This window comes from Calonectris borealis, chromosome 9 (assembly GCF_964195595.1).
Source record: "Calonectris borealis chromosome 9, bCalBor7.hap1.2, whole genome shotgun sequence".
NCBI lineage: Eukaryota > Metazoa > Chordata > Aves > Procellariiformes > Procellariidae > Calonectris > Calonectris borealis.
This window is the reverse complement of record NC_134320.1, coordinates 3,301,184-3,327,857: the sequence shown is the minus strand read 5'-3', so window position 1 is coordinate 3,327,857 and position 26,674 is coordinate 3,301,184. Positions and strand designations below refer to the sequence as shown.

At 45.4% G+C, this 26,674-nt stretch overlaps 1 protein-coding gene and 1 long non-coding RNA gene across 4 annotated transcripts in view; one reads left to right on the top strand and one right to left on the bottom strand.

Moving 5' to 3' along the window:
- The first annotated feature begins 6,740 nt into the window (after positions 1–6,740).
- NGEF (neuronal guanine nucleotide exchange factor) overlaps positions 6,741–26,674 on the top strand; it is a 42,175-nt gene continuing 22,241 nt past the window's right edge. Inside the window, exons 1-5 of one of the 3 annotated variants that reach the window (XM_075157996.1) lie at positions 6,741–7,008; positions 10,458–10,572; positions 20,777–20,965; positions 21,081–21,190; positions 25,964–26,238. In XM_075157996.1, the coding sequence (XP_075014097.1) occupies positions 6,741–7,008; positions 10,458–10,572; positions 20,777–20,965; positions 21,081–21,190; positions 25,964–26,238 (957 nt within the window). Of the gene's footprint in view, positions 7,009–8,448; positions 9,183–10,457; positions 10,573–19,761; positions 19,825–20,776; positions 20,966–21,080; positions 21,191–25,963; positions 26,239–26,674 lie in introns of those variants that run through there. The other 2 variants (XM_075157993.1, XM_075157994.1) reach the window with 2 other exon arrangements.
- On the bottom strand, positions 23,529–26,048 carry LOC142085745 (uncharacterized). The gene is made up of 3 exons (XR_012674803.1): positions 25,944–26,048; positions 25,166–25,359; positions 23,529–23,856 (listed from the first exon to the last, which is right to left on the bottom strand). It is a non-coding gene; the product is annotated as an uncharacterized LOC142085745 (long non-coding RNA).

The following is a 26,674-nucleotide window of genomic DNA, read 5'->3' as shown; positions in this document are numbered from 1 at the left end:
GGCAGCAGAAAAATTTGCAGTTATTTAGTGTTATTCATTAAGTATATATTGATATATATTAGTTAATTAACACAAAGTAGCTGCTATAAATACTCCATTTTTGTGCTGAGGGAATTGTGTGAAGGCATGTATCCTTTTCTGTTATGTGTAAGTAGTCATTTATAGGATACAGTCGTTTTGTGTCTATGTTTTCATGCGTATGCTTACCTCTACCCATAGAAGGTCCCACAATGCCAGACTTAATTCTGGAAACATTTTTATATCTAGCAAGGCCATTTGAGTAATTTTTAGCTGTTTTAAATGTACTGGTTTCTCTTTCCAAGCCCTGTTCGCTTGGTCTCATGGTGTCTCCAAAGCACATGGCTTTGGAGGCTATATTAAACGAATTCAATGTATTTATTTTTAGTCTCTGAAGTGTTTCTAAAACAGGTTCTCTGTAACATATGTGCAAGACATAAAGGTTTTATTGTCACAAGCGTGTAATGAACTGCATAATTCTCTCTTGGTTTTGCTTGCTATAAATAAGGTACCATCACTAAATCAGGGCAATAAAACCATTCTGTTACCTTTCTCACCTGAAAGACTATCTCAAAATTGGAGTGGTTGTAGTTTGATTCTGTTAGGACTGGTAATAGAATTCAATCTTATTTACAAAATAAGTACAAAATGTTTGTTTTCTGGAAATGTAAGGTCAAACAATTTGATATTCTTTCAGCCAGCCCCAAACATATTGTCTACTTTTCTCTGACTTCTGCTGTGAACCCCTTTGGTCTGTGTCTCACTTTCTGGTTGGTCTGTTCTCATGCTCCTCCTGGTTTCTCCACCCCTGTGCCTTAATCAAATAATACCTTGGCCTTGCACCTAAATAGTTCAAATTCCTTTGTGAAATGTCATGTACCTTTGCTTTGGATAGGAACATGTGCTTAACTGTCTCTTGCCACCATCTAAAAGAAAGGGTCAGGACTGTTAACAGTTCCAAGGAGGGTTATCCCAAACAGTAACAATGAAAACATAAATATACGTATAGTCAGGCAGCTCAGGGCCCGATGGCTTTAGGTTAAGGTGTTACCATGCCCTGTGCATCCTTCTGCTGGAAGTTAGTCCCCCTGTAGCAGGGGTGGCTCAACAGGACACGTGAGAGTGCCTCACTTTACACTGGCTTAAAGTCTGTGCATTAGCTTAAACCACTGATGAGGCTAAATGAATTCATAGCTACATCTGCTGAGAGCTAAATCTGCCAGAGCCTAGGGCTGAGTCTGTGGGTGTTACTATTCCCCTGACTCAGACAGAAATATCTCCCGATGCAAATGCAGGCCTGAGCCTGTGTGGAGCCCCAGTGCCTTCAGCGGGGCCCACCCGCGCGTGGCACTCCTTAAGGGATTGGCACCCACGTGAGCAAGAACGGCAGCTGATGATTAAGGCCTGCTGCTGGATTTTGGACTGTGCTCCATCCCAACAGAGCTGTTTTTGCCTCATTATGATGCACAGTGAAATAGTTTAGAGATGACATTCCACTCCACTTAAAACCAAGGAAGAGGGAAAAAAAATCAATCCTAATACATGAGCAGAGATGTAATGGGGGACTGATGGCGGTGGGAGGCAGAGGTTTGTTTTCAGTTTGCCTGTAAGACTTTCAAAATAATTAAAGCATTTTAGAAAGAAACTGATAAGGTGCAGCAAAATCGGCGTTTGCATGTACATTCAGATTGTATTTAAAGAAGAAATATTAAAGGAGCCATGTTAACTTTGAGGGCTTGAAGACAAAATATTTTCTTAAAAGAGCTCCATCTGGTTCATCAAATATACATGAAAAGTGCATCCCTACATTCAGTATGCAAAACCTTCCAGATGAGTCATTAATAGGGCTTATACTTGAAACAACTTCAACACATAAAAAGGAAGAAAAGATTATATGACCTTCTGCCTTTCGACAGCATAAAAACCCTACAGCCAAGGCAGTAATTTCTGCATTGAGCCCCAAAACTTTCCAATGAGCTATACATAATTTAAAGGGGCATTCAGTCATGGATGGATTTAAGGTGATGGCAAAGCTAACACACCACCAGATAACTCAGTGTAGGGGTTCGTTGCCCTCTGTGCTGAAAGCACCTGCCTGCCTTCTGCTGGGACACAATCCTTGCATATTTTGTGTGGCCACTCAGGCACATCAATACTGTTATCTTCTCCCTGGTGGTGGTAGGGATACGTTAGACAATCAGACAAGGGCAATTCATCTTCTGTGACTGTATGTCCCTATACAGAACAACCATACAGTCAAGTTGTATTCATACCTGTTATTTCCTGCATTGCATAGCTGGAGATTTCAGCCTGTCTCTAATATTAATTAAGCAATCTTCATTACCCTTCCAGACTAGGCAACATTGTATAACATTGGCAAATTGAGCATTTTTCATTTCAAAATCATTAAGTATTCTTTAAGTATATACTTACTTACTGCAGTACTTAACACTTTTCAATCAGACAATACACTTCCCCATTTTAAAGGGGAATTCAGTAGTTGATGAAGCACTGGATCCACCAGCAAGCAGAGCCACTAGTCTCATCCTACCGCACCCCTTCTATCACAGGGAAGGCTGAGTGCAGGGAGCGAGCGAAGTCCCACGCAAACAATTGCCTCGTGGGGGTGGAAGGGAGCATGCGGAAGAAATCCTCCCAGAGACAGAGGCCGTCAGCTCAGGGCCAGCACCAGGCATAACAAAATAGCCCATTACCCAGGGCAGCAAATTACCAGGGGCAGCAAAGCGGCCATGGTCTGCGGCGCTGGAACCCTGGAAAACTGCTGCTGCGAGAGGGGTCAGGGCGTGTGGAGCAGCAGGTTCGGTGGGGAAAGGAGGTAGCTCTTCCCAGCAGCTAAGGCACCGCTTGCACCCCTCCTGTTTCAGCAACAGATGAGGCAGCCAGCCTGACTTTCCAGGGCTGCCAGCCCCCAGCAGCTCCCTCTCCTTCCAGTGCCCACCGGGCTGCCACCAGCGACAGACCACACAGTCTGCCTCTACCACGGCTTGTGCAGCTGCGCCTGCCTGGCATGTCGCGGGATGAGCAAAAAGGGAGAGATGATCAACTGGTGCTAGAATAAACCTCCTGCTCCAGACTCCCGGCCCAAACTCTGCCCAGACTAAATCCATTTGAAATACCTGCAGGTCTACACAGCTGCAATCTCAACTTTCAGGCCGCAGCTCTGCTACTAAAAACATCCTTATCTTTGATTAGATCTAACTGATTAAACAGAGTTGCTCTTTTGATACACCTGATACCCTCTGAATCCCTATCAGCCCACTCTCTTTGTACAGTAGGGACCAGCAGTTAGTTGTTGGCATTCACAGCCAAACCATGCCTTGCAAACACATCCAGTCCCACCCTCCCAGAAGCAGCAGCCGTCCCTGTTTCCCACACACATCCACGTGTCCAGGTCCACACTGCTCTAGGAGCCTCAGTCCCTTTTACAATTTTTATTAGCATTTTACCTAACGTCCTCAAGTTCAGCTGCTCTTGTGCAACACCAAATTCATGGCGTTTGCTGGTAAATGCCATTTTTTTACATTGGCAAGTAAAATTTCTATAGAGTCAAATTCCTGGAGGCTGAATTATGTTTGAGTCAAAATGCATCTCTCTAGTGTTGCTCTATGTCCATCACTTGCTGGTTTTACTGTTGTCATCTTTCTCTTTTTCCCTACAGGCTGCTACTTTGGTCTTCTTGAACTATGGGGAAGTATGTTTGCCTGCAAAGCACATTCAGGTAGGTGGTGACGCTGCAGCAAGACAGGTGATCTCAAGGTATATGGGATGGGTTACTCCTGATGCAAGACCTGGCACTCACCTGCCTGTGACTATCAGAGGTGAATACCTTCTTCAAAAATTCACTACAAACACTCAGACAGGGATAGTTATGGTCCACACCTGCTTGAATCATTCATTCTCTGTCACTGAATAGCTTGACTGCTACCAGGATAATGTAATACTAAATTTGAATCCTTTAAACTTATCCCTAGTTTTCAACACACCTAAAGCAACTGCAAAAGCCAGGACTATTTGATTGACATATCAGTAAATGGTTTCTCAATAATTTCTTAGAGTATCAGTTTTGGAATCAGAAGCATTGCCTTCAGAAATACATTCTGGTTTTGAACTCTTCATTGAAGAAAGTTAAAAAAAATATATAGCCACCACAATAAACAAGTGCCCCCTCACCCCTGCCTCTCCTAGAAAACATGCAAGTCTTTCTCTCATCCACTGCTATATTGACTTCTCGTCAAACATCTTGTTTGTTAGGGACTGTTTGGTAGCCTGACAGCAAGCTAACTGTTCAGGATGGACACCCTTCATTCCTCTGGTGGACCAAAAAAAGTGTATCTGGCAAAGATAACTACACTGGTTTGACAGGGCTACTGAACACACAGTTATGTCTTTGGGCAACCCAGCTGAGTGAGTTTCACTTAGCCATGCAGAAGGCTCCTTCTCTTCCAAGTATCTTTGTAAAAGCCCAACAACGACATCCATCTACTTTCATATTCACCAGGTAAGTGAAAGGGGAAAACAGTCTTCTCCATGCATGCATGCACTCCCACACGCACACATGCGCACGTCTATTGGCCTAATGATTCCTTTGGAGATTTACATGGGCTTGAAAATACTCCCAACTGATGAGCAGCTCTTGTGAAAACTTTAACTCATTTTTCAGGAAAACACCAGCAGCAATTTGCTAAGCATTGCAAACTATGTCGGCATTGCAAAGGCCACAAAAAAGAGACAGGTCTCTGCCCCAGTCTGAGTAACATGGACAAGGGATGGCCACTTGAAGCATGTAGGAACTTTGATATAGAGGAGATTGTTCACCGCCTCAAGTGGCAAGGCATAAAACAGTTTATAGAAGAGAAATAAATATAAAATAAGTGATTGTTAGAGTTTAGGGTTAGGAAGGATTATAGGTGTAATATTAATTGTGGTCCAGTTAACAGAAATGTTTGCACCACAGTTGCAAGGATCAAGCCTTTGGGGCTTTAGTCATGGGACAGTAAGAAAGGCACAGGAAAAGAAATAGCCTCTTCTTTCTTTTCAAGCTGTCTCCAACAGCAGCTCTTTTTATTTCGCTGTTCCACTCAGCCACAGAAACAGAAACAGGCTTAGTGAATCTCTATACCTCACAGTAATTTACAAACCAAACTTAACACCACAACCAACAAACGGGTCCTTCATATACTTCCAGTAACACTGGAAACAGTCCCAGAGCAACCACCAGTTCCAAACAGTCCAAAAGTCTTGGCAGAATTGAAGTCAGGATCCAAATTTAGCAGCTATGAGCTGCATGCTGTGGTTCAGGTTATGAAAGGAGAAAGCAGACTTTCTCATCTGTAGAGCCAAGAAGCATGATTTCAGGCAGTGACCCTCCCTTTATAAGGATAAAACCCAGGGCCCTCAAAAATTTTGGAAAGCAGAGGATTCACAGATGATGTCCCAACTGTTCCTGATGTCCCAGGGTCAGCTGGAGTGACCCTGGGGGCAAGCAAGAAAAAGGTCTGTGACACGCATGGGTTCACAGAGATTGCAGAAGACCCAGAACAAAAATTGAGACACTTACCTTCTAGAGTACCTTGTATAATGGATATACTGTAATGTATCAAACCAGTGATACATATAACTTCTCAAAGCAGCATCTAATGACTAATCCATTGCACTATTTTATGCCCTTCTCTCAGAGAACTGTCAATTTTATATTCACATTTCCTATACAGCATCTCTTTCTACTCTTCATGATAACCCCATCAGTCACAAAATCACGTTATGTACTTAGAAAGGCTTTGACAGCTGTAAGAATTCACAAAGACAAAGCCAGCAGTGAATGCTTAAGTAATCAGTTCACATTTTACCCAGTCTTGCGAAAAGGTGGAAAGATCAACTGCTGTTTGGTGTTGTAGTGGTTTGCCTCCTAAAAAAGCTTGGGAGTACATAGTCCATGTACCGACACAGAGCAGCGGGACCCCTGTTCTGAAGTCCCCCACTGGCACTTGAGGGCAACTCTGGGAAACAAAACCAAGTCTCTGCACTCTCCATTGCTACATAATCTTGTCTCTTCTACCTTCACTTCTCGACAGTTATGGATTTTTCTGCACTTATCTGCACCGCAGGAGTGAGTGGTGTTAATAAGTGTTAGAAGGCACCCAGCCCTGTAAAAGGTGTTAATTCTTCTATTACAAAGAGAAGTACACAGGTAATAGACAGATTAACAGAGCTTTCTCTTCAGTTTTTACTTTCTATTCCATAACATTTTCACCCTCAAAAACAAGGACATGGCCATTACCTGTATCCACTCTAAATTGACTACTAATCTACCGCTCACGAGAGACAAAAGGGAGTAGTCATCAACTCAGCAAATACGACATTTTTCCACTAACATCTGTAGCACTACAATGTGTCATGGCAGGACAACCATAAGCACGTCAAAGCAATGTCAGGACGTTAGAATAAGGCTTGTAAGGTGATGATCTCAGAATGATCTCAGACAAAAAATCCTGGAAAGTCCCCATTATCCTAAACAGATGATGCATTACAGCCTCTGAACTAACCAGAACTTTGTCCTCTCCTTTCCTGTTTTGTTGTGTTTTGTTTGTCCGTCTCCAGCTCTAATTCACATAAAGCTGATGGAGTTGTGGAGGCTACCTGTCTTCTGCTGCTCTGCTGCTGATCCATCATCTCAGTTGCCATAGAGACAAGATTTGGAAGCCATGGATGGGCACGGGAGAGAAGCCGCCCACAGGCTCTCCACCAGTGGGCTCTGGCAGGGCCTTTCTCAGCAGGTACTGAGAGAGTCAGGTTCAGTCTCTGAAGGTGAGGAAGAGTCAGAAGGTGCTAACCCAGTCACCCATGAGAGGGACTTGCACACACATTACATTGCCATTCAAAGAAATTCCAGGTACTACCGGTCCATGAGGCTGCCGAGCAGAGAGAAAAGAAAGACTTCGAGAGAGGCAATGCACGTGGGGCGTGCTACAGGTGAGTACTGACCCAAACAGCATTATGCTTCCTTTTCCAGTGAGATTAGGAACTACAGGAGTCGATGAGATTAGAAAAAGGACAGGGAAGGTAGAAAGCAGCTCAGTGGTCAGCACATTACAGAACACCCCTGCCCTGTGGCAGAGGGATGCCATCCTTCTTTGCTCGGCTTGGAAATGCAAAATGGTTGGATGTTTAAACATGCTTCATGGCAGAGAATCTAAACAAATGTGGGACTCTGTTCTGCCACCCCTCTGCTCTCTAAGAGAAAAATAATTTAAACAGGGAAAGACATGAAGCTGTCAACGAAGTAGGAACTTCTTTAGCATACAGAAAGGACGTATTCAAAAGTAGCGAGATCTATACAAGTAACTGTATGGCAAGCTGAGCAGCGTATAGATGAAAACAGTCAGCAAAACCAGAGCAGTATGTTTAGGGACCAGGCCTGTGGAGATTGCAATGGACTGTTACGAGAGGGGGAGCAAGACTTCTCTGAAAATGCAGTTGCTGCCACCTTGCATTGAATACAGCTGTAAGAAACACTTAAGCTCCCTTTGAACTAGGAGGCTGACATAACAGGAACACCATCCAGAACATACATGCAGTCAGCCATGGCTTCAGCAGAAATGGAACAAGTTGCTTTCTCCGAGTATGAACAGTATAGAGCTTGACTGCAAAGCCAGGCTTTCACTGAGCTGGCACCTTGTTTGAGCAGCTGTCTGTGAAAGAAACAAGAAGAAGATATGAGAAGCTGAAGAGAGAGCCAGGAAAGGAGCTATTACAACACACTCAGAAGCACCGGAAACAGGGCTGCAAGAAAAAACTGGAAGTGGTTTTAATCTAAATGCTAAATGAGAGAGACCTGGAACTGTGAACACAGAAAATGCCCTTTGCTTCATCTCCCAGGTGTTCAGAGAAACTGAATTTTATAACTCCTTGCAAAATAAAACGAATTGCTGTGAAGATACCTATCCTATCTTCAGATTATAATCTAACAGAAACAATGCGCTGGACTCTGAACTTTGGCTAGCTGCGTGAGTCAAATGATACAACACTACTCCTGAAGTTTGAGTGCTCTGCAAGCCACTGAAAGCTATTGCTTTGTTATGCAGTAGTAAAACACACCGCTTCAGCCCCTGAAAGCACACCAAGTTCTCTAAGAAAACAAAGAACAGACACCCTCCACCCCAAAATAAAGGAGGTCTGGGAAATGTCCCCAGGAAAATAGGTGTCTCCTGCCTGCCTCGCCAAGGGAGACACGCTATTTCAGCAGTATAAAGGCCCATTCAACCCTATGGCATGGACAGAAGGAAAGTTCCCTCCCTTCTCCAAGTTTCCAAGCAGACAGCAGCAGAGCAAAGAGCTCCTGTTTAATATTCTGCTACTGTTGTCAGTGAGGTTTGTGGATAAACTGAGCGTCGCCTATGCCAGAGCAGAGCTGCTCTCCACCCTGCCAGTGCAGCAGCAGGACCAGAGCAGAGCCGTCCTCTCACCGCCTTCCCACAGCGCTGCTGCGAAGCAAGCACAGAAGAGACTCGCCCTCTCTCCTGCTCCCCAAGCATCACAGCGTCCAGACCACTGCTGAGGAGGCCCTCTCCCCTGTTACCTGCTCCTGCCACTGCAGCAGGACCAGCACAGAAGGACGCACCTTCTTTATACATCTGCAGCGTCATGGCATCAGGACAACAGCACAGGAGGACATCCCTCCTGTCTAGCCAGTGTCATTGAGGAAGGACAAGCTAAAAGAAGGGCTTCTCTCTTAGCAGCTCATTAGAGCATCCACAGAAGTTGACCTGCGCTTCCCTCCCACACCCCCCTCTCTGTATTACCACTGCTGAAACAGGATCTGTTCCAAACAGGGCTTTTTCTTCCATATCTGCAATTGTTCAGCAGGACACACTGGGAACAGCATTTCTTTTCTCCAGTCTGTACAGCAGGACCTGGGCTAGGAGCAATAGCTCTTTCTCCAGTATGATTGTAGCAAGTCCAGCTCAGAGCTACAGCTTTTAAATTCAGCTAGGATCGTGTAAGCAGCTCTTCTACCCTCTCCCTCTACTCCACTGATTCCATCCCCTCTCCCCGAAACTGGACAGCGGGTGCCTCTACACCAGCCTCATTTGTAGCAAGAACTTCTTCTGACAGCATTTGCTGACGTGCATGGAAGCAAGGGATGGGTGAGCTCTTTTATCTTGACTTCAAACCCATTTGAGCAGCAGCTATCCAAGAGTCTGACTAAAGCTCAAATGTTAACCTGTTCTCATTTTGCTTAGGGAACGACTGGGGGGAGGGGAAGGAAAGAAGAAAGTAAGAGAGGGAAAAATACAGGGGAAAACACAGAGTAGGATACAAAACAGGAAAAATAAAGATTCAAGAAATGAGAACAAGAAAAATAATGTTAAAGAATGTAAATCCAGCAGAGAGAAAGGCTATTACATAGGCACCCTTTGCACCAGCCTAGCTTTGGCTTATAGCCTAGGAGCTGTAAAACATAATAGATGCTTTCCTTTAACTGGAAGAGTTTGTTTTTTTAAGCAATCTCCTCTGACAGAAGGATAAAATGTTTAAACTGTTCAAAAGGCAAAAAGAATAACTCAAACTAGCGTTTCATAATCCCTTGGCACTGTTTTAGGGAGTTTTAAAAGTCTGGATTTCACCCTTTTCCTCTGAAAATCCGTAGCATTGATCAAAAGAGTGCGTCAGAAACTGGCTTCAGTCAGAGCATTGACCTGCCTGTGCTGTCACCAGTTTTAAATGCAAACAGAATTATGACTTAGACCAAAATATTTCTAATAAATACCAACAAGGCCATTTATCAACAGGCCTCAAACAACAGGAGGTTTCATTTGAAAAGTGAGATGCATCCTCTCCTGCCAAGTACTGCAGTAGTAAGCCATGGACATAATACAAGTTTGGCTCCCTGTGAAAGGATCAAAGATTCATCTGAGGGAAATTGGAGAAGGAGTTAAAAGTAAAGCTCCTGTCTCACCCAAATCTAGCCTTGATTTATCCAGTAAACTGAACGTCTACTGTGTGCCTGAAAGCAGAGCAGTAATGAAGCCCTGTCTTGGGAAACCAAATATTGGCATGCACAGGCACACAGAGCTAAACCTCTTCTGCTCAAAGAATTGCACTGAAGATCACTAATGTTGGGACCCAATTTTCATTAGTGAGAGTGCTACTCGCATACATAGGGCCTGATACCGTATATCTACCTTCACCTTTTCTCGATTGCATTTGCAGCTGTGACAAAGGCTGTACAATCTTGCAGTATACAAGCTGATGACACTTCAATCCTGTTTGAAAATCCAAGCTAAAATGTAGTCGTCTTTATGTGTGTGGTCTTCCTGTTGCCTTTTGGTAGCACCAAACCACTACCTATGGTAAAAGTAAAGATGACCTTTAAGAAAATTACTCTTTTAACATCCTCTTGGCTTTCTCTTATGTCACAGGTTCACTCAAAAACAACGAGCCTTTCAAAGAGCCTCTGAACGTTTTATCTCATAAGGGATCGTCACCTCCGGTAAACTCTGATAAGACAACGTTAGACGAGCTATGGATCCAAAGGTAAGGAAGCAAACACACAGGGTATTCACCGTGCCTCCACTGAAGAATATAGGCAGAGTGGTGTCAGAGCAAGAATGCTTGTTTTGGGAAGGATAGCTCGATTAAGCTATAGCTACTCATCCATGCCTTCTCACCCTGACTTGTAGTGCTGTTTTCAGTATTAATGATATATATATAGTACTAGCGTCATGGTATCAGGGGTCTTATCAGTATGAGTTTGAAGAAGACAGTGAAGGAGAAGGGGGGGAACCGGAACACAGTGGGGAAGATTGAAAAAAGGGGAATGTGATGTAGGATCACTCAGCAGTGTAAGCAAAGTGGGCAGACTGCCTTAAGCAGCTTGTTGAGAGAATAAGGAGAACCTGCGGGCATTTCCTTATGGAACATCCCAACATAAGGGTGATCCCATTCTCGGCCTACCCCCCAGAGGGCTCTCCTGAAGCCTGTTATACAACCCCACATGGAAAACAGGATTTTATAGCCGAGGAAGTAGCTACAAAGATGTTTTCCAAAGTATTCTGACTTTCTGTTTGCTGTTTACTTTGAAGAACTGATAGGCAACAGAGGCTTTCAGTGAGGTAGCCCTTTTTGGCTTAAATCCCTCAACGACCTAAGTCCAGCAAAAGGCCCTGATCCCATAAATTTACATACATCCCATAAATTTACCCTCACCCCTGCTCTCTTGCCACTGCAGCCAAGCAGAGAGAGGAGCAGTTACCTAGCCTTCCATTTTCTAATATGTGAGTGGGGTATTCTCCCAAACTCCTTCTCCAGCTCCTCATCTCTTGTGTGTATAACTAAGAGATAGTCCCTACTTGTACTGTAGAAGATCAAGCTGAAAGTGCTAAATACTTGCCCTCTAAAGGTGCATGCATTATACTGCACTGCGTGGTCCCAATTACTGAGCCCAGCTGTGTTGGTGTAATGCATAGTACCTTTCCAGGCACCTTTCCTTATGGAGAGGACTCCAGTAAAAAGATTTTAGCCAAACTGTCAAGTTGGATTTAAATAAATTAATTGCCCTCGCTAAAATTGATTGCCCTTTGGCATTAAACTGAGCATATGAAACTAGACAGTTAGAGTCTGCTGCGATGTCAAACCCATCTGTCTTCTCTCCTTGCGGCATAATCATCACTGTCAGTCTCTGACATCCTGACACCACCACTTAGGCAGCTCTGAAACGTGCAAATTCTGATTCTCCCTGGAGCTGGAAACAATGAGCCTGTGCTGGGAGTCAGTTTTATCAAAAATGCTGCTGCGCACATAGCTTGACAGGTCAGTACAGGTTCTAAGTCATGTGTCTGCAAAAAGCAGGCAATGCTGCTGAGTGGCATCGTCTCTGGCAACTGAGCAGAGAAATTTGGCAGAGAACGAGACCAGAGTTCCAGCTCAAACTGAGCCCATATACCCCTCTTCCCTTGTCCAAAAGATTGGCTGTAATTTACAAGAGAACCACTAGAAATCTGCATTGTGAAAAGCCTGCAGGAGCCTAAGGATATTGCCATTATTTGCAATAATCACTATTCTCCCCCTTCTATGGGGAAAAGAGGCCATTATGTAGATAAAGCATCTAAAATATTATCACTCGTCTCAAGAAATGCATTTAATCTCTCCCCAAAAGAACAAAACTGGTACCTGTCAGCTAAGAATTCTTCTGAAAGCAGAAGCTAGCAGTTCTGCAGAAAGGAGAGTATAGGCACTTCTGACCAGCCCTGGGAAGGTGCATGGGGTTCTCAGGAGTGAATCCCCACAGTCCTGAGGGCAGGTGGGGCATCAGTGCTGCAGCTTTTCACATTCAGCAGCGTCTTACAGCATCTATATAAATGCTAGGGCTGGGCAGGCTCAATCCCTTCTCCTTGCGTGAAGATAACCAGCAGGTCTGACACCTGAATGTGTTCTTCACAGATTGCGATGTCACTTCGCATATAGCCATGCTACATAATTTAGGACAAGAAGTAAACACAACTGGGGAACATAATAAATGGCTCAGGAAAAGGAATAATTATCTGAATTGTACTCAGATGGGATATATTCTTTAACGCTCCGATTAAGGAAAAGCACCATAGGCTCCTTCAAACCTACCAGTGACTTGAATCTGTGTGTCATTCAAATATCTGAGAATAGTAGAGCTCATTGATCTCAGAATATTGAGATCTGAAAACAAGATGACCTCAAACATTATTGCTGGTGTTCCAAAATCTACCGTACACCCTCCATAAGATACTTCTTAAGAGCATTTTGTATGCCTAACTATTCTCAAATGATTTTTTCCCACGACCCTTCTCCTATGCAATCTCAGCTCCCCCTAAGCCCTCTAGAGTTCTCCACAAGATCACCTGGCTCCCTCCCAGTCTTCCGCATTGTACAAAGAGCCAAACCCCTCGCATGACGAGCCGCTTCCCGACAACTTGGCTGACTTGCCCTGAACATTTCAGTGCTGAGCTTCTAGCACAACTTCTGTTTTTCAGAGTGACCTGAGCCAAAGACCTGGAAGGAACTGAACTCAACAAAAGCTGCTCTTCCCCACTGTGATCAGTCCTTCCAGCTTCAGAGTGGCAGCAGTTGGGCAGACTGAGATTATAGAAAGCCATCACAGAAAAACATCCACCCAGGGCGTCCATCCACAACTGTCAGCCTCAGCTGAAAGCAGCTCCCACAGAGACCAGCAAACTAGTCATTTCAAACCCTAGAAAGGAGATTGACTAATCAGTGCCTACCCTATATTACCAGCTAATAGGATGTTGATTTCATTTCTAATACAATACAGATGTTTTAGCAGCATAACTGTATTATTTACCTATCATTTCCCACTGAGTCAGATTCCAAAAATGATATGTCTTTATTATGGGCCACTAGATACAGTGGAAGAGAAACTCAGTGTGAAATTTCATGTTGCAAAGCTCACTGCGAGGTCATTGGTCTACCAGTGCAGAGCAAACTATTTCTTTAGGCTGGTTATGAAACGTCCAATGCAGAGAAATGAGGATCACCTAAAAATCATTTGATTACATTCGATCTAAGCTCAAAGAGTAGAAGTACTACAACAGTGAATACAAATAGTCACCTTCAGCAGCAAGAGGGAATCTACCTTGTTTGAATTCATGCAAGCACGTGTATTAGAAAGAAACACTACGCAATTAAAATAGTGTAGCACTCTGAAGGATGCTTCTGTGAATTTGGGTTAGCATCCCGTAGCACAGCACTATTTGTCCTGGGCAGCAGAGGGCACTGCTTTTATAACCTGATTTAACCAGAAAAGCAGGGAGAGCCTCTAGAGAGACTGGGACCTGTATTGCAAAAGGTCCTATACCATACTCGAGCAGTTTCTTTCTACTTAGGAAATAAATTTCTTACAGTCACTTCTTCTCTATGCTGCCAACAGTGCTTCAATTTGCAATGGTGAAGTCAGGAATAGCTGGTGCATGTTGACCAAACCTTTGTATTTTGTCACACTACACCAATTTTTTGCTCTTTTAGAGATAGATAGGTAGGTAGGTAGACAGATAGATAGATAGATAGATGAATAATTTTTTTCCTATCCCTCTTTCTTACAACCTGAATCTTAAAAAGTCTAAGAGCAAGAGTATTTGCAGGGAGAAGAATTAAAAAACTAATAAATTTTCAGTAAAAATAGCCACTTTAGGTATTAAAATGTTATTACTGTCAAAATCTCGTATTTCACAGGATCATACAGAATAGTAAGCAATAACATACACAATTCTAATTAACTATTCTTCCAGCATGCAGCCAATGGGGATCCCAATCTGCCCACCCATTCCACCCAGTCTCTGCTTGTCAGGTTTTTCAGACCAGTCATGGTTTCATTACCCGGCAAGGTCTAGGCTTTGCCCTCCAGCTCTCCCAATGTAATTTGCTTCATCTGGACATACCCTGACCCTGAAGTCCTCAACCAATCTCTTTGTTTCACTCCTTTTCTATCAGCTTCAACTTCTAATTACCCACACGATTTCCTCAGCCTGCTGTTTCCCAGACACAGTATCCCTATCTCTTACCTCCTGCAGCTCATATCTCAGTGTCCTGCTGTTCCCCAGGCTCTTCACCCTTGGCTCCTCATACAATCTTAGTGTCCCACCCCTCCTCCGAACTTCAGTGCTACATTCTACAGCCTTTTCCAACTCACCATTTCCTGAAGCATGCAGCGATGGGCAAGTTCCTCTCTTCATAGCAGTCTCCTGGTCCAGAAGACGACCCTCCCTCTCCATGCTCGAGTCTTGCTCTCTCTGTTTTTCAGTCAAGCAGTTTTCTCATCGTGCTGCCTGGACCCAGTGCAAGGATCACTGAGGATACAGCAGAAATGGCCTTTATTCACAGTGCCTAGAACTGGACCAGGCAGTTTTTACAGCTGCAATATCAGAAATGTTTCTCTCAGCCCTGAGCGGGGCACATGTTCTCTCCACGGGCAGCAGCTCAGGGATTTTAGATGCTAAAATCGAAGTCTAAGGTTTGTGTGTATTGCAGAGAGTAGAAAAGAGCCTATAATTTCTATGTATTTTTCATATGGCAAAGACAAAGCCCTGGCAAACCCCAAATTTCAACTCGTATTTCAACAGAAACTAAAGCTTCTCAAAGGATAGAACAAGTGGTTTTCTGTTTTCCTTTAATAGGGATCCAGTAATATTTTCCTAAGCCTAAGAAATTGTTAATTGTTTTTAATATATAAAAAATAACCTGTCTATGGCAGATGGTCAGTAAGTAAAAATGTAACCCTGATGATTATGAGCATCAAAGATTAGAAGCACCTAAAGGTAAGGATCGCATAATAGGAAGTTCTGAACATTTTTAGTCATCAGTAAGGCTGCCAGCCCCAACAGATATAATTAAGGTATTTTGAAGAAAGCTTAAGGAGGTTCGGGAGAACAGATGTGCTCTCGGCCTTTAGGATCTAAAAATATTAGGGATGAGGAGTTCCACTTATCTCCCACTAAAAAGTCAAAAATCAGGAATAAAAATTGCACAGACACACCCATTATCAAAAACAGTGTTAAAAACCACACGTGAACAGAGAGAACCTGAATGAACCTGAAGTATGAAAATATCCTTGACTAGGTATAACATTATTCAAATCTCTTACTAACTTCACACTTCTCCACAAATTTGGTTCGCTCAGATTAAAACAGTGCTTCTTACCGCATCTTGTGGCCTTTCTTGGTGTGAAACTCCCACTGACTAGAAGGGTTTGGGGAATTTTTCATGAATAAGATCTGCTGGACTGCCTCTTCTCTTTTTAGTTTCTGGAAGAGGAGGTCTAATTTCTAAAAACTGCTGTAAGAGAACATTAAAAAAATGCATTTCAGCGTCATTTGAAAACAAGCTCTTTGCATAGCTTTATTCTAAGGATTGCTTTTGATTTTAGATGCACATAAGAAATCTTAATTCAAATGATTAATCATTTTTCAAAATTACTAGTGCCTGAAAATATAGGCCAAGATTGGAAATTCATCCCGCAAACATAAATTAAATGAGATAATTGTAATAAACTAATTATAAACTCACACCACTTATCACATTTTAAATGCAACCATGGACCAGGTCAGCCAATATTTAAAATCTTTTCCAACAGCAGTACAGTGAAGCTGGGAACAGTCTGCAACCACATTAACCCCTTTTTGCAAAATGTACGCAAGCTCAAACCCGCTTTCCTTTGCCCCCGGGGAGCTGAACCATGGTGATCCTCCATGCCACCAGAGCATGGCCATCTGATGATGGCCATGAGGATCATTTCCAGTGCCTGTGTGCTTGGGGATCCTAAGAATTCCTGAGATAAAATTAGGCTTTGGTCTGTCAGCGCGTTGCATGACTTCTATCGCCAACAAGAGCACAGGGCACGCAGCACCACTTGTGTGGTGCTGGGGTAGGATTTTTAACTAGTTGCTTCAATGTATTTTGTTCTAGTACTCAAATTCTTTCTTTCTCCTTATAACTAGACAGGGAATTTCAGGATGAAATACAGGGATTTTGGTTAGAAAACTGATCTGTCATCATGAGATTTTATTGATTTTGATGATATGGGGCAAAGCTTTTTAGGCTCCGGATCAAATTCATTGTTGATACAGTGAAAGAGAAAAGAACACCTCCTCCAAACTCCTACCCGGATGGTTAATATTACGTGGAGCAGGAACTTCTGCCTGAGCCTGCAGTTCCACAGCAGTGTAAAATAATCCAAGGTGGCACTGCCATGGTCCTGCCATCCATCTGCATGTCTGCCACCTCCACTGTCACTTGCATTGAGCTCACCCTGTAATGAGACAATCCAGACACATACAGAGTTAGTTCTACAAAAAAAAAGAATCATTTTCCACCAGTTTAGCTGCCCAAACCTGCTCACCAAGAATGAGATGAGTGTGAGTGCTGGCATAAAAATGGAGGTAGAAATCTGCCTCAGGGAGTCGAGTGAAAAGTGGAACTGAGCAGCTAGGTCAGCTTAAGCTGCACACAAAGTGTGCAAAATTCCTAACAGTTGTGGAAGTAGGGAGGAAGAAAGAGGCAGCTATACTGGAGCTATTCTACTTAGCAGAAATAGTCCAGTATTGACTGACCTAAAGTGGCATCTGGTGAATGAGGCGTTCACCCGGTTCAACCACCTTTCCCAGTGACCAGAGAAAGCAGAGCAGCTCCAGGAGGAAAGACTGATCCGCCCTGGAACAGGCAGTAACATGTGGAATGGGAGGGAATGACACAGCCATGACTCTGACCTGGATCGCCCACACCCAGCATGAACATCCCAGCCACCAGATCACTGTGAGAGAATCGCTTGTTTGCCTTCCTTCATTTTTCATGACAACCTTGGAAAGCTTTCTGTTTTGTCCCCAAACAGAAAAGCAAGCTTTGGAAAACCTCAACAATTTTTGCAGGACGAAAACATCTCCTTCTTGCTATATATCATTTTTTACTGCGGTCCCAGAGAGCTGGGAACACTCTGTCACCTCACTCGGGAGAAAAAGTATTTCTCAGGCACTTGTTCTGTTTATGGACGTTCTCTGTATGTCAACATGAAGTATGAGAAGAAGCCTGGAAAGGAAGAAAGAGCAACAGTTTTGAAAGACCAAATTACAATTAAAGAAAAAAGTTCTAAAGGAAGAAAAAGTAGACTATTAATCATTGCTACACAGTGGAACATATCTCCGAGACACAAAAATACAAGCTGTGGCCTTCCATGGCCACAGGGGGCACTTCACCCTCAGCTGGTGTTCTCGCCTCTTTGTAGCTTCCAACATTTTTATCATTATTACTTTTAGTGACATTTTTTAGGTTTTCATCTCAGACCAAATGTGAAATTATTTTGAAAAATTTGAAGGAAGAAGGAAGACAGGCAGGATCAAATTACCAGACAGTTATGGGATCCTGAAAAGATGCTTTCTATTTTTGAATGTTTTTCATACCACGACCTAGACGCTTTTTCTAGAAAGAATCTGCAACAGATTTAACCCTTGGGAGTGAAGCAAGGTTAGAATCTGCTAAACTCTTAATGCATATTTCTGAAAGATTTGGTTTTTTAGTAGATACACCCAAAAGTTATATTTAGATAGATATTCACTCTAGCAGTGTCAGTAAGAGCTTATGCACTGACTTCTCTTTGCATACTAGGGAAACTCCCCACTGCTCTTGGTCCTTCCCTTTAGAAAACAGTAAACAGCATCCCTGGTTCTCCAGAATTCAAGATAACGAAGAGGCTCAGTACAGTTAATGTCCTCCCTCCCCTTTTCTAAGAAAGAAGCTTTTTAGCATCCCACCCACTTACTAAACCCCTTGACAATATTCTTGCCCTAGCCAGTAAGCCACCAAAACATCAGTGATCAGCCAGAGCTTCAGACAGTCTCTGCCACTTTATCCCTTCTACAAGGTTTTGGCTGCTCCCTTGCTCACCTGTCTCCCCAAACCCCCTAGCCCCAGCGTTTCATGGCTGATAACCCACTTTCATACCATACTGACCATCTACCCCATGACAATCTCCCCCTGTACAGCTGTGAGGCTGTCCTCCTCCTCTCTAAGTGCAAAACAGGCTCCAGCTCTCATCCTCACCCTAATTTTTCCTATCCATTGTCTGGTCCTTCCAACCTCCCAGTCCGGGACTGGACCTGGACTGGACGAACAGTCTTCTCTGAGTCCACAAATCTCTCCACTGACATTTCCAGCTGTTTTTCTCTCCCATTCTGCCTGTTAATGACTTAAGGGCCGAGCTTTCCAGTGTGCCAGATCGAGATCTAGTTCACATAAGCTGAGGGAGTTTTTCTGAATGTATAGTCATGTGCTGACTGGAAGCTATCCTAATGTATCATTTAGCAAATACAATATAAAAATGATAAAAAGGAAACCATTTTACACATACAGACCAACACACGGATTTTATATTGTCGCATAAATTATGTTATCACATCAGAAAAAACTACAATTATTTATGCAACAGGGAGAAAGCAAACGTGAGGAATAGCTGAGCGTTTTCTGACTGTTAACTCCTCAATTGCAATGTGGTGCAGATGACGTTTTTTTGCTGGGGTTACTAACGTGTAGGGAAGAGCTGCACCCAACCTGTCCGCAAGCACTCGAACCGATCCGAGGGTGTAACCGTACTCTAGAGCTCAAGAGGATTTATCCCTAAGGCGGAAAAACAATCACCTGAACGAAGACAGATATAGATCATTGAGTACTGAGATACTTACTGCCTAACTGAGACAATATATCCTTATAGAAGAAGCAATGCTAAGGAAGGGAAGACGGGGGAAATGACCGAACGGGTGCAAAGCCCTGCCGGAGGAGGAGAGGATAGCGTTCAATCCTGTGGGGTAATCAGGGGTGCAGTTCCCGTTAGGAGGGATTAGGCTGAGTTTCCCAGTTACATTCCTCTGTTTCAGGGTTTCATTCTCGGAGAAGAAATGCACCGTATGCACCAGATCTGGAAGCAATTCAGGAGAGCCCCCCTCTCCCACCCCCTTTTCTCCCTCAAAGCCGGTGCCAGCCGCACATAGGCAGAGAGGTGCAGGGGATGGCGGGCAGCTCTATGCCCCGGGTCTGAGGGAGGAGACGACAGTGCCAGGGCAGGACCCCCCTCCCGCTGTGGGGTGGCTGTGCATGGAGGAGAGGGGCTGGGGCCCGCGCTGGTGCATGGTGTGGGATGGGGTGTGTGGGTGCTTGCTAGGGGAGGGTGTCGTGCTGGGGAGGGAGGGAGGGGATGGAGAAGGGGCTTCCCTGCATCTGAGGAAGGAGCCTCTCTGCAGGAGAGCAGGGGGGATGGAGGTAGGGGTGCCTGTGAAGGTGGGGGGCCCCTGGGGCAGGGATTGCTGCCTTTTGGGGGGGCCCTTGGGGAGGAGGGAGTCAGCCTCCCGGTGGAGGAGGGACCTGCGTTGGAGCGCTGGAGGGGAGCTGGGGGGCTGAGGAGGTCTCTGCGGGCAGGGGTGCCGGGCACAGGGTGGGGGGCTGCAGGGGGTCAGGGACTCTGACAAGGGAGTTTTGCGGGGGGAAACCTGAGGGGTCTGTGGGGGCTCGGAAAGGATTTTGGAGGCTCTGAGAGGGTCTGCAGGGGGGGCTCCGAGGGGCTGTGGGGGGGTCTCAGGGGTCGGGTGGGAGCTCTGAGGGCTGAGTTTGGGGGGCTCTGAATGGGCTGCGGGGGGCTCTGAGGGAATGAAGTTGGGGAACTCTAACCGGCTCTGAGGGGTCTCGGGAGGGATTTGGGGAAGGCTGAGGGGGCTCCGCGGGGATTTGGCAGAGCTCTGTGGGGCCTCGGAGGAGACCTGAGAACACGGAGAGGGGCTGCGAGGGGCTAGGGGGCTCTGACGGGCTTGTGGGAGCCCGAGGGGAGGCTCTGAGGGGATTTTGTGGAGTCTCTGTGGGGAGAATCTGTGGGGATGCCTGAGGGGGGTCTGAAGGGAGGCTCTGAGGCGGCTCTGTGGGGATTTGGGGGGAGAGCCGGAGGGGGTTTTGAGGAGGTTTGGGAAGGCTCTGGGGGGATTTGGGTGGAGAGCCCCTGGGGACGCCTGACGGGGGGGTCTGAGGGGAGGCTCTAAGGGGATTTGAGGAGGCTTTCTAGAGATTTTGGGGGGAGAGCCCATAGGGACGCCTGGGGGGGTGTCTGAGGAGAGGCTCTGAGGGGATTGGGGAGGCTCTGAGGGGGTTTAGGGGCTCAGAGGGTCTCGGGGGACTGCGGGGGCGCCCCGGGGGCGGCCGCAGCTCCCCTCTCCCTCCCGCGCAGGCTGCTGCCTTCCTACCCCCGTTACCGTGGCAACCGCCCGGGCTCCCCCAGCCCCGCGCCGCTGCCGCCGCTGCCGCCGCCGGAGCTGCTCGGCAGCCGCCTGCCGCCGCCGGCCATGGAGCTGCTGGCCGCGGCACTCAGCGCCGCCTGCGCCCTCGACCAGGACGGCTCGGCGGGACAACCCAGCAGGTGAGCGGGGGGGTGGGTACTGGCGGGGGGGGGCGAGGGGCCGCGGCCGGGGGCGGAGGGGGGCGCCCCTCCGCTGCCCCGCCGCCGCGGCTGAGGGTGCCTCCGCCTCCCTCAGGGAGCCCGCCGCGGCCGATGAGGAGAGCCCCGCCGCCGCCACCGCCGAGGCGCCGCCGCCCGCCCACCCCATGACGGCCGATTCCTGGAGGAACCTCATCGAGCACATCGGTAAGGAGCCGTCCCCCGCCTCGGTCCCCCTCGGCGGTCCCGACGCGGGGATCCGGCCGGTGTGTCCGGCAGCCGCGCTCTCCCACAACTTCGCCGCTTTTCCCGTTCCCCCACTCGCGGCAGCACAGCAGCCCCTAGAGGTGCCGCCGCGGCGGGCCGGGCCCCGAGCCGAGCCGTCTCCCGTCCCCCAAACCCCCCAAACCAGCAGTGTTTAGGAATGAAACCCAGATGCAAAGCCAAGCGGTACATGGCAGGAGGGAGGCTGAGGCAGGGGTAAGGCTGTTGTGTTGCGGGAACCCAACTCTGTCCTTGCTGGGAAAACCTCTCGTTGTTGGTGTAAAACATAATAACCATGGCCTTAGTAGTGGCTTTTTGCTGTCTTTAGGGGCATCAGGTTTGCATGCTGCCTGGCAGGAGATTTAATGCTGTGGCTGAGCAGCTTTACCTCCGTTTATAAATAACGGTTACTTGTTGCAATTATGAAGCAGTTAATCGTTAAGGCTACAGCCAACTTTCTGCCGAAATCTGATTTTGCATACTCAGGAAGGCTTAAGACTAAAGTACTGGGGTCAGGTATCCTGCTGGACGTTAGTTGTATGCACCAGGGTCAGCATGTATTTGTAACAGCCACTGGTGTAGCATTTGCAACACAGGAGTAAATTGTTTTATCATTTGTGGTCTCTTTGTAAAGGCAGAGTTGAGGTTATCTGGGTGGCTGTGGAGGAGAGGACTGTTGTGCTTTTCCTCTTGTGGTATTTTTGAAATTTTTTTTTGTGGGATGCGGAGAGGATCTTCACAGCTTGTTTCTTGGTTTCCCACATCTCAATTGTGACATTCCTCAGAGAGATTTGGGCAACTGCAAAGCCAACCCCCATCCTGAGGCAGGTTTTATGGTGGGAATATAGAAGTTTCATTTTTAAATAGCTCTGTTCAATTCCAGGAAATGAAACTGCAAGATACTTGAATCTAGAGGGCAGGAATGTAGCACTTTGCATGGGAAAATCAGATAGATAACTCCCATGAGCAGCCAGGGGAACCTCCCTGGCAGGAACAAGGAGGCTTCTCACGCTGCCTCCGGGAGAGGAGAGCGGCTGCAGTTTGGTGTCAGGTCATGGCAGGCAGGGCTGATTCTCGGAGAGCCTGATGCCACTGGGACAGTGCTGGGGAAAGAGGCTGGTGTGAAACCAGGAGCCTGCCAGCGTCTGTCAGACAAAACAGCCAAGTTTGGGGCCTTCTGGAGGAAAATGGTGAACAATTTGCATGGATGTTGCTAGATCTGTTACTTGCTTTTGGCTGTGTAGGTACTAATCTCCCAAGGCAGATGTGTCAATACGTTGTCAGTTTACTGGGACTGTGCCGCTAAGAGGCGTGATAAAAATACTAAAACCAGCAGGACTTCAAAGCAACCCAGTTGCTATATTGATATATATTTTTATGTGCTGTATATCAGAGGGAAGTGTGCGATAGCTCTGCATGCGACAGTGTAACTGCAAGTAGGTCTGTTGCACCTTGATGGAGGAGACAGGATTTTGACAACCAGAGATGCTATGCTAATCCCCAACAGAGAGATCATTTCAAATGGCTGGAGCACACTCGCTCCCTTCCCTCCCTCCTGCCTTTGAGGCATTAATGGACTTTTTGCCTGAAACTGGAGCAGCAAATTTCAGAGAAAACGTCTCTGAACCTCTTGAGATTTTACATAGCTTTCAATGTAATAACGTTTACTTTAAGAGCACTGCTAACTCTCTAAGGCAAGCATTTTCCACAATTAGTAACTAGTTTTTCAATTCCCCTCCCAGTTTTTGAGAGAGCTGGGAAGGGAGACTGACAGCAAAATTAAATGGAATAAACACAAAGGGAAAAGTCTATTACGTACTATACAAACTATGTAAACACCCCTTAGGAAGATCAGCCTTAACCACTTAATTCAACAGGCGACAGCAAACCCATGCTCTGACCACACGGTTAACCTTTAGCCAGGTCACAGTAGGGACAGTTGGGACATCAAGCAATGAATGGAGCTCGTACAGCTTTCTGACGTTTTGTACTTGTTCACTTACTAAATGTAAGCATTTACTAAATCATCGTATCTTCTGAGTCACATTCAACTACTGATCTCAGCTTCTTTCTACACATTCGGTCAGTTCCCAGATGTATTGCTCTCCTTTTAACATATCAAAACCCTTTTCCCTGACCTTGTATCTGTTACGCCACCCGTCCTGTGCCGTGACCATCTCCTGCTTCATCTAGAGTATGCTTTTGCATGCCTTTTCTCCCCCTCTCATCTAAGACTTTGCTCTACCCATTGTAACCTCTTCACTGACATATGGATGGACCTTTTACACCAAGATAGCAAGGATATCTTTTATCCTTGCTAGCACAACCCTCTTTGCTTCTCCCTACCCTTCTGCTGCCTAAACATCTACCTGTCTTTTGTCTGTCTTCTCATATCACCTTTCTGCGTCCTCCCCATATTGCTGTCTGTGGTAGAGCTTCGGCCAGTCTCTCTTCAGCTCCCTCCTTAAAATGAGTTACCTTGCTGTCATTGCCGAACGAGTTCTGGTGGTAGGTACCTTTAGTCAATCAGATCTTCCCGTCTGTATTTGCCTTTGCCTGCCATTGAAGGCTCCGTAAGTCTTATCTGTTTGGTTGGTCAGACAGGGAACCTGGAAACAAAATCAAGTTTCATTGTCTGGATTTTATTTCCTTAAGAGCAAGGGGGAAATTTGTCTTGAGGATCTTTTTTAAAGGGCTGCTCTCCAGATCTGCACAAGGGACACTAAATCCCCCTTACACAAAATATCCTTAATTGCCTCTGACTTGCAGAGCAGACCCACCAGCACAACATGGCTGTACAATCAGACACTGCAAGTATAATTCTCTCCAATATGAGTAAAATAGATAGATTATGCTTCAGTTTCCCAACATGTTTTCCCTGGAGTCAAGCACTGCCAATACTGCTGCAGGGTGTTACTTCCCAGCCTGTCCTGCTCTCTGGTGTGCAGTTTGATGGGGCAGAAAGTACCCAGTGCCCTACCGCACCAGAGCCTTCAAGCACAGGCTGAGCTTACAGGTCAGTACCATTGAAAACAGCTCCGATTTAGCAGGCTCTCCACTCCATTCCTGAAGGAGTCTTTCCACCCCACTACATCCTCACCACCCTCACTGATGCTGAATAACAGGCAGAAATGCTTAGGAAAGCCATATAAGCCTAGTTGACGCAGAGAGAAATTATATAAGTAGCAACAGCATGCAAAACTTCAGGGGAAGTCTCCTCTCTTCGGTTATCGTGTAGGAAGCTAACAGAAGACTGTGTGGTTTCCTAGGCACAGCCACCCTTATTGCTATTTTAATCCGGTATTGAACATCTTTCCAGGGAGAACAGATAACAGGATACACTCGCAGACTGCAGTAATGCTGTCCTTGTGCCTGTGCTTTTCCCCAGCATATTTCTGATATAGTTTTAACAGTGACTGGTACAGAGCCTCTGAAAACTGGCCCAGAGATTTAATAGGCAGTAACATCTACATTTCTACCCTCCCTAGACAAACTCCTGACCCAGTTGTCTCTCACCTTATTACACACGGAATCTGCTTCTGATATCCAATATTGTGAATGCATGTGACCAGACAAATTTTAACCCCTAATGATTCAGACAAAATAAATTATGTAGGGGTTTTTTTTTTAACATCAAGGACTTTTCTCTTTATTCGTTCATGTTACACTTTGCAATTCAAGTATAAACCAAGGGAGATAATGTAAATTGTGCTCCTTCAATTTGAGTAAGTGAGGAGAGTGACTCAGAGCAAGCTCATGCTCTCTTGTCTTTTCATATCTTCTAAATTACATTTTATATTCAAGCAATTAATATTCTGGGTCCTACAGATGGCTCAGAAAGAGAAATGGGACAGTTAGAAAGCCCTAAGAGAGACAAAGGATCTTCTAAAGATGGCCAAGGAATTTCAGGATTCCTACCTTTTTCGTGCTGTCAGTTGAAATTGGGGTGCAGGCAAATTCTGAGCAATTTTGTCTGCTCCTGAAGTTAGTAATTGAAACTCAGAAGTGATTGATGTGCCACAAGATGGTATGAATTCAGAGCCTTTTCCTTAGTGCTGTGGCATTCAGGTGCTTTTTGAATGTTAATTTCATATCTTCAATCATCACAGAAACTGAGAAGGAAAACAGAAGGAAATTAAGCAACATGTCCAAGGCCAACCAAAGTCAACACCAAAACAAACTAGTAACTGTAGCTTGTTGTCCCAATGCTTCACCTGTCCAATGCCTTAACAGCAGCTCAGTGTTTCCTCCTTAAGAATTTTCATGGCCATCAAATTGCTCCTTTAAAGTAGTTTCAATGTATGCAGTATTACTGTTCCAGACACACACTTACACACCTATCAATCTGTATAACTTGTAACATAATAATATTGCAGAGAAAATCAGGGTTTAAAAGAAACATTTAAAAGCCTGGCAAATAACAAACCGCTTCTTTTATGTCTTCCAATTGATCATGGATTCATCTGACTGTGTTACTAAATGTTTTGTGAGAGCAGATTGTTGACAACGCTTTAGATTTAGAAATGGCCTTCCATTTATAGTTTCCACTTCTGGCTGAAATAGGAATGCCATAATTGGCTTTTTTGCTCAGCACGGAAGGGATCTCTCTCACCTCTGCTGAGGTGAACTAATGCAAAACAAATATCTTTTTCCACAATACATTTATACTCTTTTGTTCGGCTGTAACCTCTCAGACCTGTTAATGTTGCTTCCTAGGGCTCTTGTATCAGGAATATCGAGATAAATCTACACGCCAGGAGATTGAAACCAGACGACTGCAGGATTCACAGACAGACCCTGAGGAAAGTTCACCCAGTGAGGAAACCCCGTCTGAAGCAGAACCTACAAGTACAACCGAAAGCAAAGCTCCACCACAAATCAGTTTGCTGAGGAACTCCAACTCCAGGTTCAACTTATGGCAGGATCTTCCTGAAATCCGGAGCAGCGGGGTCCTCAGCATCCTCCAGCCAGATGAGATCAAGCTGCAGGAGGTAATGGGGGAAGGTGGAGTGTTTCTTAACTGGGTTGCTGCTTAAAAGAGTGAGAGTGAATCAAGTCAAATGATCAAGATTTAAAAATTAAAAGCTCCATAGCAGTTACAGACAAGCCTTGCCCTGCTGAGTACTTTTCTGTGTCACACTGGTTAACACCACTCACTCTTTTTTTGAAACTACAGATGTTGTTCTATATGCTATTGCTGCTGGACATTTCTGTAGCAAAAAAGAACTTCCTCTGCCTTTTCTGATTCAGTGTTAGGAGCAATTTACAAAGGAAGGGAGGGATAATGAAGAGGCTCTTGCAATATAGCTTTTGGTTCCCAGTGCACATTAATCCTCTTCTGAAGTTACTATCAGGGTACATACTTTCCACCAGAAATCTTAGAAGAATTCAACCGTTAACTGTAATCTGTTTTAAATATGATGGCAT